The sequence below is a fragment of the Cyprinus carpio genome, chromosome A21 (genome assembly GCF_018340385.1).
Source record: "Cyprinus carpio isolate SPL01 chromosome A21, ASM1834038v1, whole genome shotgun sequence".
Classification (NCBI taxonomy): domain Eukaryota; kingdom Metazoa; phylum Chordata; class Actinopteri; order Cypriniformes; family Cyprinidae; genus Cyprinus; species Cyprinus carpio.
The window spans coordinates 2,406,052-2,424,509 of NC_056592.1; the positions used below are offsets into that span (position 1 = coordinate 2,406,052).

Consider the following 18,458-nt stretch of genomic DNA (forward strand, 5'->3'; position numbering starts at 1 on the left):
CAATAAATTACATACAGCACATCATAAAAGCACAGCTGGCTTGGGATCGCTAATCATTTGAATCATGTGGCTTCATGTGCACACAGGGCCTGAAATTACAGACCTTTATTTCACAAGACAGTGGGTTTGAAATCAGCGTCCATCTCTTTGTACAGACGGCTGTAATGAAACGGCAGTAAATTATACAAACACACATACTCAGAGTCTTAGCCAGTGGCACGACAGCCTCCTCCAGGAGTTTAGCATCAGCACTGCAAACACACAGACAGAGAGATAATCGTCAGATGAGAGGAATAACAAAGCAGTGATGTGTGTTGCAGTCAAATCACACGGCTTTACTTACTGCATTTACAAAGCAATGTTTAATACATAATCTTTCATAAAGTAAGTCAGGTTATTATTCTAACTCTAGGTTGCATGCATGCAAAATGCAGGGCACAGATCATTTATTAAAACTAGTTTGTTGAAAACACTTGCTGCAATGAACTGAAGAACAGATTATGTCTAATATGTCTGTATGATTTCTATTAGGTACAGCTGAGAAGGTCAAGACATCAGAAAACACCATTTTAACACACAGGCCACACTGAGTTTTTATGCTGTTTAATGTGTTGATGACAGAATTACACATCTAATAGTTCTCACAACGAAAACATGGGATTCGTGTGAAACGACATTTAAGTGCCTTTAACCCCTTAACTGTCACTCACATGACTTGTAAAGTGCACGATCCAAACTTAAATGTTTATAATTCATGAACGAAAACATTTTGTGACTTGATATTGATGTGCCATTTTCATGGTAATGCAATGTCTGATTTTAAAAATGGGTTTCAAAGGATGAATTTTGAGATTTTACGTTTTCAGGTGATATATAATTTCTGATTATTTCTAAAGTGTGATGGAGAAAAAGGCAACGAAAAAGACTTTTTCTGACAAAGGTCAGAACTCCTGTTATGACGTAGATTTTTGATGGTGCACTCTTGTCATAAATTAAACTAGTACTTTTCCTACATAATTAACAAAAAACACTGGTAAAATATCTATTTAGGAGTCTTAGACCTTTCCAACGATATTTAGCAAACCATGAATAAACCAGAACAAAACTTCAATACATAAAAGTAAATGTAGGCGTCCCGTATACAGTTAACAGGTTAATCATATTTGAGCAAACTCTGAATAACCCAGAGCAACCCGTCGAGTCTTAATGAGCATGCACATTTCTACAAAAGCAAGAGATGCTGAAACAGTGATGGTGATGTGAGATTCTCTGCCTCCCTCTGGTGTTCGTCCCTCATATAACCCCCACACTGAGAGAGAGACGATGAGCCTGAGCTCATGACATCAGGGCACATCTTCAGACAGAAACAGGTGCAACTGTGACATGAGCAATTAACTATAAAGCGCTAAATGCCGCATAAATGACTCAGAAAACAACTTTATCCATCTAGATTAACTTTCCATATAAAGAGCAGGAATAGTATCAGGTCAGCTAGTATTGTATAGTTGTGTTTGTCTGTCGTTCTTCAGCTTACACCAGAGCCCGTCTACGGAGAGCCTTCCCACTCCCTATTAAGTTCTATTGTACCGAATTTTGGTTGCAGTTCCACCAGAGTTCCACTGGGGGCGATCGCCATGAGTGCAAAATGAATGTGAGTCTATGGGGCTAGACGGCTAAATGTGTCCCTTTCACCCGATTGCCGTTGAGAAATCTCAGATCTGATAGTAGGTTTTGCAAGTTCAACATGGGTTATAGGTCGAAAGTTGAATGAACGAGTACTTATGTCCTTTCGATTTCTTACAGGTTGAGTTGTTGTTGCCCATAACACGCTAGAGCATTCTGCTAATGAACGTATAACGTATGACGTCATTGACATTTTAAAAAGTTTTGAGGGGTATACCGCCATTACTCTAAAAAATCTAACACCCAGCAATGTGTAATTTCTTTGCATCTACTTTCGAATACAACATACAAATTACTAGACAAAAAATTATATCCTGAGAAAAGTGGATTTTGAGGGGTATACCGCCATTGACCTCCATTCAATCTGCACTCATCCTGTGAGCGCCCTCATATGGAATCAGAGTGGAACTGCAACCAGTTCAGAAGCCGGAAGTGTAGTGAGAGTGAAACTTCTCGCCATATTAGACATTCTCTGCTGACACTGAAGTGCTGCTGCTTCTTCTTCTTTGGGTTTTAACAGCAGCTTGCATCCTTAACATTGCATTAATGCCATCTTCTGGTTCTAGTTATTTCCCATATACTTAAAAAAACATATTCTTGTCATTAGTCCTGTTTTAGTCAGAAAACGAATCAAGTATTTCACTCCTTGTTCACTCCTACTGCAGTCCATTATACTCTTTACTCCACGTCCTGTTAGTCCTATTTTCCCCATGTCTTTTATCATATCTACCCTCTGTAATCCATATTTTGAACAATTAATAAGCACATGTTGTACAGTCTCAGGTGTTTGGCACTGATCACAAAACCCAGTAGGATGTTTCCCCATTATATGAAGAGTGCTATTTAATTTATTATGCCCTATTCTTAATCTGGTTACAAAAGTCTCTTCTCTTCTGTTTCCTGCCTTATTTTCCACAGTACCAACTCTTTTTTTAATTGAGTATAAATGTCTTCCTTTTTGTTCTTGATCCCACCTTTTTTGCCATTCTTTAATAATTTTTCCCCACACTATACTCTGTCCTTCTGATCTCGAAAGGCTGATAACTGCCTCTATACTCTCTTCTTGAAGTGCTTTCTTAGCTATTTTCTGAAGTGCTGCTGAGAGTTTGCTTCTGTTTTGTTAACGACATTTTAATTATTGTGGATATTCAATTGATTGAGCACATTAACACATGACACCACCTACATTTACAGATCAACACCTATGCAGTACTCAGCAACATCCTGATGAAAAGATCAGCCAATCACAGCAGAGCTTATCTGAATAGAGAGTGTAGGGATGCTTTTTCACCTTCAGCAGTGATTCTGATACCTGGGGCTCAGTATTGGCTGATACAGATACAAGACAAGTTTGCATTCTGAATGAATGTGAGTGTGTGGGACAACAGTGACGGGGGTCTGAGGAGCGTCTCACCTGCAGGTGGGGCTGGTGAAGGTGAATGAGATCAGCTGGTTCCAGAAAGGCTCATTCTCTGAGACGGCGTCTGGACCAATCAGAGTGCGGATGCTCTGGCTCTCTGACAGCTCGCTCAGCTGACTGGTGTTTGCACCCATCGCCCCCGGAATCCACCAGAGACTTCCTCAGAGCCTCATCATCAGCCGAGCGAAACGAAACCTGGAGGATCATGGGAGAAATACCTTTTCATTAGATTCGACTAATGAGGTTCGTTTTTCAGTGACCTAATAAAGAACATTTAAGGTACTAAACTAACATTTAAATTTAAAGTTACACCTGATTACTACACTAAACATGAAACCACACGCTTTAGCAAGAGTCAACACGCATGGAACGGGTTTGATGGGTAGACACAGATCCCTACACACACCTCTTTGTTAAGCACACACCTTTTAAACACACATTGTTAACATGCCATCGTTTCACATTCCCTGATGTGGATTGTGATATCGTGCCTCGGAAGGTGCGGGTTCTGGTTAAACATCCTGGTTCACATCAAGTGATCACAGAAGATGGTGTGAACTCTCTTGACTTACAAGAAGGTGGAATAACTTGTGTGTCTCACACACGCTAGCAGGGTGCAGCCACCGACTCCAACAACATTTACATTTAGAAATCAACATCATATGTTGAAATCACGTCACCCCGTAATCTGAAGGATATAATTATAGAATATATTTTTCCTAAAAAAAAAAAAAAAAAAATGTATGTGACATCATGTTTGCATGAATAAAATGATTATTTTTAAGACTATTTAGTGGAACTTATTTATTTTTTCATTTCTTTTTAGAACTTTTAACCCCAAATTCTGACATTCTGGAAGAAATATGACTTTGAGTGACTCCCACAAAATCTGTCAAGAACTCCCCTTAACTGGCACCGAACTCCCACCTTGGCCCTCTTTTTTTTTTTGTTGTTGTCCTTTTACTCTATAAAATCTTTTGGTAATCATCATAAATTATATATCATTTGAAAGCTTAGAAGCCCAAGATTCATTCTGTGAAAATAGGGCTGTGCAAAAAATCGAATGTGATTTTCATGCGCATCTCATCAGTAAAGACGCTCCTGTAATTAGTAGTATATCTCCAGCACGTGGGTTAAGATCAGGGTTGCCAGGTTTTCACAACAAATCCTGCCCAGTTGCTTCTCAAAACTAGTCCAAAACTAGCCTAGTCGCGTTTCCAGGAGGTTCCCCGATAAAAATTGCATCCCGGGGTTAAAATATAAGTTTTTTGGCAGGGTTCCCTTGGTAAAATTCGCATTTTAGGGGCTAAATATCACGTTATTGGTATTGGGGTCGCTTTAACCCGCGGACATGAAAAACAACCGCAGACTTGGCAACACTGGTTCAGGTGGAGCGGCATTTACTACACAGAGCCATAGTCCACCGACAAGCTACACAAAATCACTTTCAGAATCGACAAAGAATCGCCTGCGATTTTAAAATCGATTTTGTGTAGATTGTCAGTGAATTACGGCTCTGTGTAGTAAATGCCAACCAGTGTTGCCAAGTCTGCGGTTCTTTTTCATGTTCGCAGGTTGAAGCGACCCCAATACCAATAACGTGATATTTAGCCCCTAAAATGTGAATATTACCAAGGGAACCCTGACAAAAAATTGATTTTTATCGCCCGGAACGAAATGCGATTGGACTAGTTTTGAGAAGCAATTGGGCAGGTTTTGTTTTGAAAACCTGGCAACCCTGATCTGAACTCACGTGATGAAGATATACTACTAAACACAGGAGCGCCTTTACTGAGGAGATGCACATGAAAATCACATTTGATTTTTTGCACAGCCCTATGTGAAAACAATTTTGAAATCGGACATTGCGTTACCATGGAAATGGTACTTTAAAATCTTGTGGCGGTCTCCTCCCCCTTAGTGGGCAGAGTCAAGTGTCATATTACAAAATGCATCTTTTAGAATCAAAACTTTTAATAATCTTGGCAACAAACATATCATTGGAAAGGTCTGAGTCTCAGGATTCCATACTTGGTGGTTATTTTGAGATAGAAGTAAAACTGACTGAGAAATCTAGAGAAAAATTCATTAAACAAACTTCAAAGGAGTTTTGATGGCTCCCAGTGGCTGTTTATGGTATGACGCCCTAAATAAAATCTAACAGGAATTTTTTTCATATCAACTACAAATTTGGAACATAACTTATTTAGATGCAAGGCTTTAATTTTATACCAATTTTAGAGTAAAACCTGTTATGTAAAATATTTTTAATAAATAAAATTAAATTAATATAGCGCATTTTATTTACAGTACATTTAAACTTATATAACTTTTTGATACTTTAATTCTTTGAAAATTTTCTTCTTTAAAAAGAGACCAACCTTAGGTCTATATTCCAAAGTGTTCATAAATTACAACAATTTAAGTTTGGATAGTGCACTTTAATACCTATTTTAAAAAAGGGGGGTGGCAGTTAAAGGGTTAAGCTGTTCAAGGTCCTGACATTTTGAGATTCACTAAAACAATCATGAAGCAAAGGTGCACAAAATCTTGCAACTTCATGGTTTAAGTGTTACTGTAAACACAGACAGAAATCAATAATTAATTCAATGCAATCCAGCACTGCTATCATCATTACAGGTGACAAAAGACAAGAGGTAAATACCAAATGAATGGCCTGCTACAGAAATCAAGGAAACGTCTACAGATTAAAACCCCTGCAGGACTTTAGGAGTTAAACTGGTCCTGCAAAGTTTAGACTATAGTCTGTACAACGTGCACATTACAAATTCTCCACTGTATGGATAAAATATCTCTAACATAAACAGACGAATTATGAGTTCTCACAGATAGTTAAAAGTGATTAATAAAAAACTTCGATATTCATTTAGCTTGTTTATTTACTTTGACATATTGGGCTTTCCTCAGCTAACTGCGTTCCAGAAAATGTCAAATTACTTACTTCACAGATTTTATAACAAGATAACTAGAATACGGTTAAATATTCATTCGGTATGCAACTGCCAATGTAGAAGTTAATAAGTATCCAGGTAGCTATACACTTAGCAACTTTTAGCCTGCAGACTGGAGTGGATGGAGAAATCCATTGTAAACCCGTTAGCTTACATGCTAATATGCTAGCAAGCTAACGGCCAGCATGACTTACTTGATGAATATCAGATTTGACAGCGCCTCAGAAAAGCCACTCGCGGCCCGCTGAACAGGCGCCTATGTATCCTCAGACGAATAAAAGTAAATGAGTTATAATTAGTGATGGTAAACGTCCAGTTAAGTGTGTTTTACTGTGGAAGTTGACGCTGTATTGACTCTCTCAGCGATGCATCTCCACGTCACCACTGACGCTCGTGACGTCTGACCTCGCCGCGCACGCGCAGAATGACGCTCCAATCAGACCGAGGCAGAGAATCTGCCTCATGAATATTAATTCGAATTTGACAGGTTGACACGAATTTCTTAATAAAAAGTAATTATAAATTCGCATAAGGAATGCAGACTTTTGTTAATGACTCAGCTATGCTACAAACTGAGTCTATATGTAATATATACTTTTTTGTAACATTAAAACACAAACGTTTGGGGTCAGTAAAATGTTTTTTAAGACAAATCAGTACTTTTATTCCGCAGGGAGGCATTAAATTAATCAAAAGTGATAGTAAAGACATTTATTAAATAAAAAAAATAAAAAAATCTATTTCAAATGAATGAATCTTCTGAACTTGTTTTCAACATTGATAATAATCAGAAATGTTTATTGAGCAGAAAATCAGCATATTAGAATGATTTCTGAATGATTATATGACACTGAAGACATTTTAATATATTTTAAAATACATTTGAACAGAAAATAGTTATTTTATATTGTAATATAATGTTTCACAATATTACTGTTCTTTCTATATTTTTAATGAAATCAAAAATATGGTGCAAAAAAAGAAACAATGCAGCCTTGATGAGCAATAGATTTTCTTTTTCAAAAACAATAAATATAATGCAAAAAACACAAAATAAAAATTGTCATTCTGTTATTATGATTTATAGTTTTGTATACAGTAATAATAAATGTGTAAAATTAAGATTATATACATATATACAGTTTTTAAGCCAAATGTTCTATATCTTAAAATTTATTTACATAGAAAACTTAAAGATTTTTTTTTATTTTTTTTTTTTTATTGGAATATTTCACAATATTAGTGTTTTAATCAAATAATTGCAGCCTTGGTAAACAATAGATTTTTCTTTTCAAAAACAGGATATAACACAAAAATATTCATGAAATAAAAAAGTTAATTATGTAGAAAAAATGTTATTTTATTTTTAAATATTTCACAATATTACCTTTTTGTTTGTTTTTATTAAATAAATGCAGCCTTGGTGAGCAACAAAATAATAAATATTATATAAAAATATACATAAAATAAAATGTTAATTATATAAAGTAAATGTTATTCTTATGATCTATAGTTTTATATACAAGAATAATAATAATGCAAAATTAAGATTACATTTTCTAATCATAAACAATGACACAAAGCCAAACATTCTACATCTTCTTCTTTATTTATAGACATTTGTGCAAAGTATATTACAGTACATTACATACAGACAATCCACAGAGCTGTGTTCAAGGAGATTTGTCAGACTGATACGGCTGGATAAAGCCTATTCCGTTCATTCAACGTACACATTTAGAACAACCAGCCTAATAAATATAGTGGTTTCTCATAAATGATATTAAAACATGGTAGATTATTTTAAATCTTGTAACAGTTCTCATGTATCTAGGGTTAAAATGAGAAAGACACATCCACCTCCCAAGTCCCTGTAACCAAAGTGCAAAGTCAATTCCATGATAGAAGAAAACAAATCATCATTAAGGCTTCATTCTTGCGCAGACTGATGGCATGACGACTCATTTAACATCAACTCACAGAACAACAATGTAATATTAAATCAGAGAAGACAACACAGTGAGTGTGTCTGTGTTAAAAATGAGCTATGACCCTCTAGGCAGGTTTTTACGTGATGCATGGTTAAAAATTGAGCGAGAACCGTTTCTACTGACAATAGAGGTCTTGAGGAACAGATGAGCTCAGACGTATTTATGTAAACATGAGGTTTCACTCTAAACGCATTCATTCTTTCACGGTTCATAAGGAACATCATCTCGAACGAGACACCGACACCCTGCAAAGATTCAACCGTGAGGAAAAGTCATCGTGAGGTTTGTGGGATTCAGCCCTTTGCTCGGACATTTAGCAAAAGGAAAAAAATAAATAAATAAATTGGAAATCAAGATGATCATTCCTTACCGAGTTCACATTTCAACATAAAGTCTTCAAATGTAGTAAAGAGGAAAAAAATCTAATCAACACCCTTCTGTACACTGCAAAAAGTCTCGTAATCAGGCTTTTTGCCTTGTTTTTCAGTGAAAATATATATAAACATTTAAACATAAAAATGTTTAAAGCATATATTTTGCTTCTCAAATAAATTTATTTGGTTTGAGGATCAAACAAGATGATTTTAACTGAGAAGCAAAACTGTATTTTATTAGTTTTACAGACTGTTTTAAAATTGATGAATTTTTCAGTTGTTGTTTTTTCTGTTTTTTTAAGCTTTATTTGTTTATTTATTTAAAGTACATTTATTTTGTTTAAGATGAATTTACTTGAGAAGCAAAATTGCATAATATCAATTTTACAGAATGTTTTAAAAATGAAGTTTATTTTTTCAATGAATTTTTCATTCATTTTTTTCAGGTTTTAGGCATTATTTATTTATTTAATTTCTAGTTTTAAGCATCAATCTTAAAACTAAATTTAAGGAGCTTTAAGCCTAAAGCAAGAAAAAAAAGTGGTCAAGAAGCTGAGAAAAATAAATGTAATTCAAAATATATTCTGTGCATAGTCTTGTATTACACTAAATATGTAATGCTATAAGAAAGTGTTGATATTTTTAATGATAAGACAAAAATACTAAGAAAATCTTGGCAGTGTACAAAACAAGATAAATTAAAGTAGTGCTGGGATCAGAAACACACATTCACACACTCTTTCGAAGGGCATGACCCTGAATTGTACATGTGCAAAAAAAAAAAAGAAAAATTGACATATGTGTGATTCCTGAATGAAATAAAAACCTGAGACAAACAATTTGTTGTACGCAGTGCACAACGTTAAAACCAGTCCTGGTCACCGGTGAGTGTTTACTTGTTCTTTCCCTTTAAAAAACCCTTCGTTCCCATTTCCCATTGGCTCTTTCATTAGTCCCTCCCCTTTAAATGACACTTGGCCTCTTCCTATTGGCCCGTTCCGGTGGGCTGCTCAGATATGACAGGGTAAAGGCACATAAGCAGGTAGTGAGTGTCTGAGGACAGTGCATTGGTTTCAGATGTTGTCGGCCTGAGGAACCTCTCGTATGCTCTCTGGGAGCTCGGGCCGGACACGCGGCCGCTGGCGTATGCTGCGTCCCGACGCGATGAGGTCGGCATAGCCGCTCGAGTGCGAGAAGGCATAAGCGGAGCGACGAGAGCGTCCGCCGCGCTGGAATGCTGGCTTCTTCTTCTTCCTCTCCTCTTCTTCATCCTCAAGCTCATATTTCATCCTGTTCCTCTGGACCTGCGGGAAGAACGCGAGGCTGTAACGGCTCTGCATATGTTGTGCTATATTGTATTTAACCCAGAATATTCCTCATTATTAAGTTTTTTAAGGATCTCACCTTGTCTCCAACCGAGGGCCAGATGGTCTGATAGAGGAACTGGATGCAGATGACGGGAAGGAGACAGATTCCCACCGTCAGGATGATGGTCAGCCACAGGTACGGCTGTCTCAGAGCATTAGACGCCGCGCCTACGGGTCAAAACAACAACCAGATTACACAGCAACCCACGGATTAAACAGTGAAAATAACAGGGTCAAGGTCAAGGTCAGCACTATGCCATGGAAGGTTACAGCCAAAATCTGATCTTTTAGTATTATTTACATACTATTATAGTATTTATTCATACTTTAAATTATTATTTTTTTTTAATCATTTCTGTTTTCATAGTTTTAGTAATTTTGTTCTGCTATTTTGTCATTTGTATTAGTTTTTATTTTTAAATGTTACTATAAGCATTTATTTTGTATTTTCATGTTTTACATTTTAATTTAAGTTAAATTTTTTTGCAATAATGTTTTTGTGCATTTGCCATTCGTAATTTTTTTTAATAGTAGCATTATGATTTGTTTTTAATTTTTTTTTATCGTTTTAAGTTTTTATTGTAATTTAACTTTCATTTTTAATAATGTTTTGATGCACTTTTGTCTTTTCTTTAGTTTTTGTTTTTAAATATTACTATTAGCATTTAAAAAAAAATACTTTCAGGTTTTCATTTAATTTTATATATTTGGAAATATTACTAATTAGCTTTATTATTATTTTAATTCCAGCTTTAGTTTAGTTTTTTATTATTAATTATTATTAATATCCAGTAAGCCATTTCAGTCTCCTTCAACTTAAACTTAGTTGCCAAGTTAACATTTTTAATTTTTATTTAGTTTTTCCATACAATATTTAGATGCTATTTCAGCTTTATTTAAATAAACCATTTAATACAATAAATCATTTAAGTTAGTAAAAGATTTATTTCAGTAAAAGAAGCTTCGATTTCTTTTAAATGCATATAAAAAGTTTTTTTTAATAGTTTTAAATAGTGCATATTTGATAAATTACTTTGACTGCAATTTACATGAATATAACAAAATAAATTAATATATAAAATAATATATGATCATCAATTAACCTTTTTGACCATCATTTTTTTGTCAAAAGGACCTGTGATTATCAAATTCTATAGCGTTTGAATTACATTTTGTATAAAAAACATGTATATCAAAAAAATATTTCTTTAATATTTAGTTAAATAAATTTAGTTCAAAGTTATATCAAATGCATTTATTCAATGTAAAGCAAGCTTAAATTTCTTTTGAATGCAACAAATATTTTTAATAGTTATTTATGCATTTTTGATAAATTAGTTTTAACTGTAATATACAATAATATGTTTTATTATTTTATATTTAAAAATAATAATAATAATATATTTATATTTAATTAATATATAAATCCAATGGTTTCTATAAAAAATATCATGTATATTTATATTATTAGTATATCATGTAACATATAAAAAAGCCTAACCTATAAATCACAATAATCATACAATAATTTTGCACAGATTGTGACTTTTTGCTCATTCATATCACCGATCCCTATCTCTGTCATTTTTTCATGATCTCAGACCGTCATGTGTCATGGAAAGCATGGACTACTTTTATTGATGTTTAGGATTTTGTTTGTGGAGCCTCAGTTCCATTATGAGAACTACCACTAGACACTGCGCAATAAAAGCTAGCATGACTTTATCACAAACCTGTGAAAGTGAAGGTGGTTGGGAGGATGACGTGGATTCCTGCGCTGTGGATGTCAAACATGACGCCGAAGTAAATGGCTATACTGCCGATCACCGCGAAAAAGTTCACGAACGTCCAGTAGGAGGTGTTCAACGAGATCTGGACCATAAAGAAACAATATTACATTAGATCAATGAGACGAGCACTGATTCATTCACAGTTCATGAAGTTCAATTCAAGTTAGAGACACAAAATGCCTCTTTATTTGGACACTGAAATGTCACATGATCAAAATCGACCAATCGGGCACCTGCAGGTTGACGGTGATGATGAGCGATGAAGCTGCGACCACAGCGAATGACTGGTAATCGGACGGAGCCTCGCCGTCCTGTCCCATGGTCTGCAGGAACGCTCCATACGGGATGAAGAAGATCATGAGGGACGTGAAGATGCCGTGGAACAAACTGATGAAGAAGTTCTTGTAGTTAAACAGCGATCCTTGCTGCCCCGGGAGATACAGCTTCGGGAAGCGTAAACTCAGTTTGTCGTTCACATCCTACAGGAGCAAACGTGTCAGTGTGGATTTCATGGAGACTTCAGTACAGATTGAAGCTGGCAGTGAACTGATACCTGATCCAGAAGGCCGACGAGGAGAACAGGCAGACTGCTGTAGCAAACGTTGTATAGAGTGATGAACCAGTCTTCATATGCTGTCTACAAAACACACACAACAACACCTCAGCAGTCACTTCTTTAAAAACAAGATTCACAGTAAATGCTGTGAACGCCATCTCTGCATGTGCTGGGAGTTTCATGCAGTACTCCACCAAAAATTAAAGTCAAGATGTTATAAATAAAATATTTAATATACTTATTCCAAAATATTCTTTTTTTTACATAAAGGTTGTATTAGAATAGAAATATATTCTTGTCTTAGAAATAATATGGATACTAATACTACTACTACTACTAATAATAATAATTATTACTATATTAATATTGTAATACAACTGCACTGTAAAATAAATATATTAAATAATATATTTATAACAGCAACAATAATAATTATAATGCTTCTGTTGTTGTTGCTATCATATATCTATTTATTATTATTATTATTATTATTTCTAATACAGAAATATATTACTATTGTAAAACAAATGAATATTAAAATATCTTAAAAATGTGTAAATTATTATTTTTTATTATTATTATTTTATAACAGCAATGTAAGATAAATATATTACATAATATATTTATAACATCAACAATAATAATTATAATACTATTGTTGTTGTTATCATATATTTATTATTATTATTATTATTATTATTATTATTTCCAAGCCAGAAATATATTACTATTCTAATACAAACTCACTTTAAAATAAATATATTAAAAATATGTAAAATAATATATTAATAATAATACATTATTATTTTTTATTAAATTAATCTATTATTATTATTTCTAAGACATTAATATATTACTTCTGCAAAAAAAACTGCATAGTAAAATAAATATATTTTTAAAATATGTCATTTGTTATTATTATTATTATTATTAAGCTATAAGACCTGAATCTCAGACAAAAGATTCATTTGATATGAAAATCCTTTAATTATGGTCAAAAGTAAATCAATTTGAACTATGCCCTTAAAGGGTTAGTTCACCCAAATATTAAAATTATGTCATTAATGACTCACCCTCATGTCGTTCCAAACCCGTGAGACCTCCGTTCATCTTCGGAACACAGTATAAGATATTTTAGATTTAGTCCGAGAGCTTTCTGTCCCTCCATTGAGAATGTATGTACGGTATACCGTCCACGTCCAGAAAGGTAATAAAAACATCTTCAAAGTAGTCCATGTGACATCAGAGGGTCCGTTGGAATTTATAGAAGCATCGAAAATAAATTTTGTTCCAAAAATAACAAAAATTACGACTTTATTCCGCTTTTTCTTCTCTTCCGGGTCTGTTGTGAACGCGACTGCTGTGACTGTTGACGTACGACGCTGCTGACGTGTTCTCTGGTGCGCCCAATAACAAGAGAAAACACGTCAGCAGCATCGTACGTCAACAGTCACAGCAGTCGCGTTCACAAAAGACCCGGAAGAGCAGAAAACGGCGGAATAAAGTCGTAATTTTTTTGTTATTTTTTGAACAAAATGTATTTTCGATGCTTCTATAAATTCCAACGGACCCTCTGATGTCACATGGACTACTTTGAAGATGTTTTTATACCTTTCTGGACGTGGACAGTATACCATACATACATTCTCAATGGAGGGCACAGAAAGCTCTCGGACTAAATCTAAAATATCTTATACTGTGTTCCGAAGATGAACGGAGGTCTTACGGGTTTGGAACGACATGAGGGTGAGTCATTAATGACATAATTTTAATATTTGGGTGAACTAACCCTTTAATGTTGAGGTAATTTTTCCCCATGGTATCAAGAAAGCTATTGAATATCGGTATTTTATTTTGAAATTCTAGTATTGTGACGATACTACCATAAAATGTCCAAAACGTCTGTAAATCAGCTCTCAGTGTCTCTTACCTGTGAGGAAAATCCATTGAAGAAGGAGAACCAGAAGTGCACCAGGGTGAAGGCGAAGTTCTTGTAGAAGAAGTAGCGCAGGAATTTGCACATGCGGATGTAGGACCAAGGTCCGGGGACCAGCAGGAGGCGCTGAAGGTAACGGAACTGAGCGAAGGCGTAATCGCTGGACATCACAGCCTGCATCCCCTCCTGACCGCTGATGCCCACACCGATGTCCGCAGCTGCAAAGGAGCATGGGAAGGAGAAGTTGGCTCTACAATTGCACTTTTATACTCAAGAGAAAACACTTAAAATGAATTAATACTTTGAATAAAAGTTGATCCTCTCATCATTGTTATTATTAATAATTGTTAATAACCTCTGATCAAGGTTATTATTGTTAACTAAAATTAGAACTATATCCATTTTACTTGAAGTGCTATACTTGAATAAAATAAATAAAATAAAATAAAATAAAATAAAAACATTTTTTTAGCTTTATTTGAAGTCCTAAAATATCCAAAACTTAAATTTTAAAAAAGCTAGAAACAACAAAAACACACAACAAATTACAAAAAATAAACATAATATATATATATAAATATAGATATAGATATATATATATATATATATATATAATATAGATATATATATATATATATATATATATATCTATATATATATATATATATATATATATTACCATGTATTATTTCTAAATATTTCATAACCTGCCAAAACAACATCTCTAATTTTTGTTTAGTTTAATTTGAGGTACTAAAATAACTAAACTGAATAATAATAATAATAATAATAATAATAATAATAATAATAATAATAATAATAAAAACAAACATATTAAAAAAACAACTTAAAAAACAAAAATGACAAAAACACACAACTAAATTACTAAAACTAAAATTAAAATCATAACAGACAACATAAAATAATAAAAACCTACACAAAATATTAATCAAAACTAATAGTTGCCTCTACAACTGCACTTTTGAACTCTTGAAAAAAAAATTAAACTGAATTAATATGAATAAAAAGTTGATTCTCTGATTGTTGTCTGGATCAGGGTTATTATCATTAACAAAAACAAACTAAAACCATAACCACTGTATTAAACTAAACTAAACTAAACTAAACTAATAAACAACTTATTTCAGCCAGTTGCCAAAACCAAATATTTAATTTATGTTTAGTTTAACTTTAAGTACTAAAATAACTAAAACTGAAATAAATAATAATAAAAACAGATGTGTTTAAAAAAAAATAACTTATAAAAATGACAAACACACAACAAAATGACTAAAACTTTAACAAAAATTAACACGATAACAGAAAATCTAAAATAATAAAAACTCATTTGAAATATGATTCAAATCTCTAATAGAATCTGAATGACACTAAAATAACGTCAGGAATGAGATCCGGCTCTCACTCACTCTTGATCATGTTGACGTCATTGGCTCCGTCGCCGATGGACAGAGTCACGGCCTTCTTGTAGCGTTTGACCAGACTGACCAAACGGGCCTTCTGTTTGGGCGTGACACGGCAGCAGATCACTGCGCTGCATTCACACGCCATGTCCACGAAGTCCTCCTGTCTCTTCTCCTTCTCCCAGTCGTCCACGGGCTGGTTGCTGTCCGGAGGGTTGGTGGAGTTTGTGAACCGCTTCCTGAGCTTCTTCAGACGCAAGCGACGACGCTTCTTCTTCTTCTCGTACAGTATCTCATTCTGCACAGAAACCAGAAAGTGCTTTTAGAATAATAGTAGGAGATACAAACTTTAGTTTCTAACTTTAGAACATGTTTTATTCGATTCCTGTTGTCCTGATTAACTTTATTTATTTCCATTTTAAATGGTAATATTACAGTCTTTAGTGAGAAAATAAATTATTAGATAATGCCAACATATTTTAACATTTTATTTCCATCCAAATTGTTCATTTCAATATTTCTGCAAGTCACTGCAAAACAATGTACATATTTTACTTGTTTTAATTATCTATTTTATATATAATAATAAAAAAAAAATTATTATATATATAAATTATATATATATATATATATATATATATATATATATATATATATTATATATATCTATATATATATATTATATTTATTTGTTTGTTTGTATTTTTATTGTGGACATAAAATTTGCTGTCCAGTCAAATTATATAAGGAAAAAATGAAAACTTACTTTACATTTTTTAACTTTAAATTTGAAAGTTACAGTAGTGTTTTTTCTTTTTTACATCTTTGTCTCTTCTGCTCACCAAGGCTGCATTTATTTAATCAAAAATACAGTAAAATCAGTAGTAAAGTGAAATATTAATTTACTTTAAAATTACTGTTTTTTATGTGAATGTATAGTCAAATGTAATTTATTCCTGTGATCAAAAATTAATCATCATCATCACTACACCATTCATCATCACAACATCATTCATAAATAAATCACTTCCCAAAAAAAAAACATTTCTGATTTTTATTTTTCTTCATAATATCTCTGTAAAAACCGTTACACTTAAAATTTCAGGACACTATTATTAGATAAAAAAAAAATATATTATAAAAAAAAAAAATATTTTGAAAAAAAAATTCCTTACAATAACACTATTAATAACCACTTTTACACATTGTATTAATTTAAAAAAAAAAACTTATTAATTATTAATTAATAATTAAATATATATGATTATTTTAATTGGACTACTTTAACATTAAGCAACAGCAGTTCAGTTCCACATGTAGTGTAGCTTTTTATTTAAATGAGGTATATCAACCTCATGTCAAATGGAGTGCTTTGATTTGTGTTTAGGGGTCGTGGAGCATAATGTGAGAGTGGATCAGTGTTTGATGAACGCACCAGCCAGCCTCCAGTGATGACGAGCGCGTTATTGCCGGACTCTGTGAAAAACTGCTCCTTCAGCTTCTTATTGCGTCCTTGAGGGTCGTTGCGCCTTTGGGTCTGTCTGTTCCTCAGCTGAACACTGAGAGAGAAACAACAAGAGAGTCAGAAAGCAGACGCTCAGTCTCAACCCACTGAAACATTCACAGACATCAGCTGAAACGTACTTCACGTCCTCTCCGTAGTGGATCTTCATATTGTCAGTCAGCAGTTGGCAGGAGTAGCCTATGTTCTCAGCGGTCTCTGACCATGAGGCAAACAAAATCCATTAGAAATCAAAACGATCTCCCTTAAAATAACTCAATATTTCCCATGATCATCGCTTACCTTTCTTGTCTCCGGTCAGAACCCAGATCTTGATGTTAGCTTTGGCCAGTTTTGCGATGGTTTCTGGAACACCGTCCTGAAGTTTATCTTCAATGGCTGTCGCTCCAATCAGCTGAATGAATGAACATAAATGACACATTTATTTATTATAAATAAATAAAAATATTAAATAAATCTACCATACAAATAAATTACTGCATACATAATATTATATAGAATTATTTTATTATTTTTTTATATATAATATACAAGTAAAAAAACGTTTTTTTTTTCGCACATTAACAAATTCAAAATACATTTTTAATTAAGAATATAGATTTTCAAATTTTAATAAACAGCTATACGTAAGATATATCTTGCAGATATCTGGTAGGCTGAATAATATAATAAAAGTTTAATAAAATATAATAAAATGTAATTCATTTACAATTTAATATTACATTTTTATTAAGAGTATAGATTTTCTGATTTAAGAAACTACAATATATAAGATATATCTCACAGATACCTGGAAACATTTATTAATATAATGCCAATATTTTTGTACAATTAAACTTTCACAAAGTTGCTGAAATTAAATTAATTTAGATATTATCAACCTAAAATTTAACTGAAAATACTTTAACATTATGCATATTATATAACATTGTTGCATATTAAGTCATTTTGGATAAAAGGGTCTGCTAGAAAGTGTCTGTTATCAGCTAATAGCCAAACACTGACAGCTTAATGAGTCTGACTAATACACCAATTGATAACTAGTCACTTCCCTGAAAATTATAATTTTGATAATCTTTCTTATTTCCATACCAAAAGATTTTCCTCGATCTCTTCATACACAGTGTCCAGAGCCTCCTCACGGTTCCCCATTGAAACGCTGGCAGCCTGGTGTTTCTGAGACCAGGCGTCAAACTCTGCCTGACTGATGTCCTTATAGCAGAGACACAGAGTTCGCAGTGTCTCGTTCGCAAAGATCTGAAAGAAAAAAATCCAACCGTTTAACACACAATACATGCTATTCTGCCAAACACTACAGGAAGTGCTTTTTTCATGCACCAGTCAATTTTGACTTTTTGGGCTATTTTGCTTTTCATAATGTTCTGTTTCAGAATAGTGGAAAGAAAACCTTTAATTATTTATTTGA

General features: G+C 33.3%; 2 protein-coding genes across 3 annotated transcripts in view; both read right to left on the reverse strand.

Moving 5' to 3' along the window:
* Window positions 1-6,481, reverse strand: part of LOC109087137 (dymeclin-like) — a 71,492-nt gene extending 65,011 nt beyond the window's left edge. The window contains 3 exon segments of the mRNA XM_042778545.1: window positions 199-251; window positions 3,098-3,298; window positions 6,270-6,481. Coding sequence (XP_042634479.1) covers window positions 199-251; window positions 3,098-3,237 — 193 coding nt within the window. The 5' untranslated portion in view covers window positions 3,238-3,298; window positions 6,270-6,481.
* Window positions 6,482-8,946: 2,465 nt separating this feature from the next.
* LOC109104554 (phospholipid-transporting ATPase IC) overlaps window positions 8,947-18,458 on the reverse strand; it is a 39,219-nt gene continuing 29,707 nt past the window's right edge. For both annotated transcript variants that reach the window (XM_042778547.1, XM_042778546.1), the window contains exons 18-28: window positions 18,125-18,289; window positions 17,315-17,426; window positions 17,155-17,230; window positions 16,946-17,069; window positions 15,517-15,808; window positions 14,084-14,307; window positions 12,151-12,234; window positions 11,831-12,076; window positions 11,541-11,679; window positions 9,845-9,975; window positions 8,947-9,744 (exon numbers count right to left, since the gene is read on the reverse strand). In XM_042778547.1, the coding sequence (XP_042634481.1) occupies window positions 9,514-9,744; window positions 9,845-9,975; window positions 11,541-11,679; window positions 11,831-12,076; window positions 12,151-12,234; window positions 14,084-14,307; window positions 15,517-15,808; window positions 16,946-17,069; window positions 17,155-17,230; window positions 17,315-17,426; window positions 18,125-18,289 (1,824 nt within the window). In that variant the 3' untranslated portion in view covers window positions 8,947-9,513. The remainder of the gene's footprint in view (window positions 9,745-9,844; window positions 9,976-11,540; window positions 11,680-11,830; window positions 12,077-12,150; window positions 12,235-14,083; window positions 14,308-15,516; window positions 15,809-16,945; window positions 17,070-17,154; window positions 17,231-17,314; window positions 17,427-18,124; window positions 18,290-18,458) is intronic.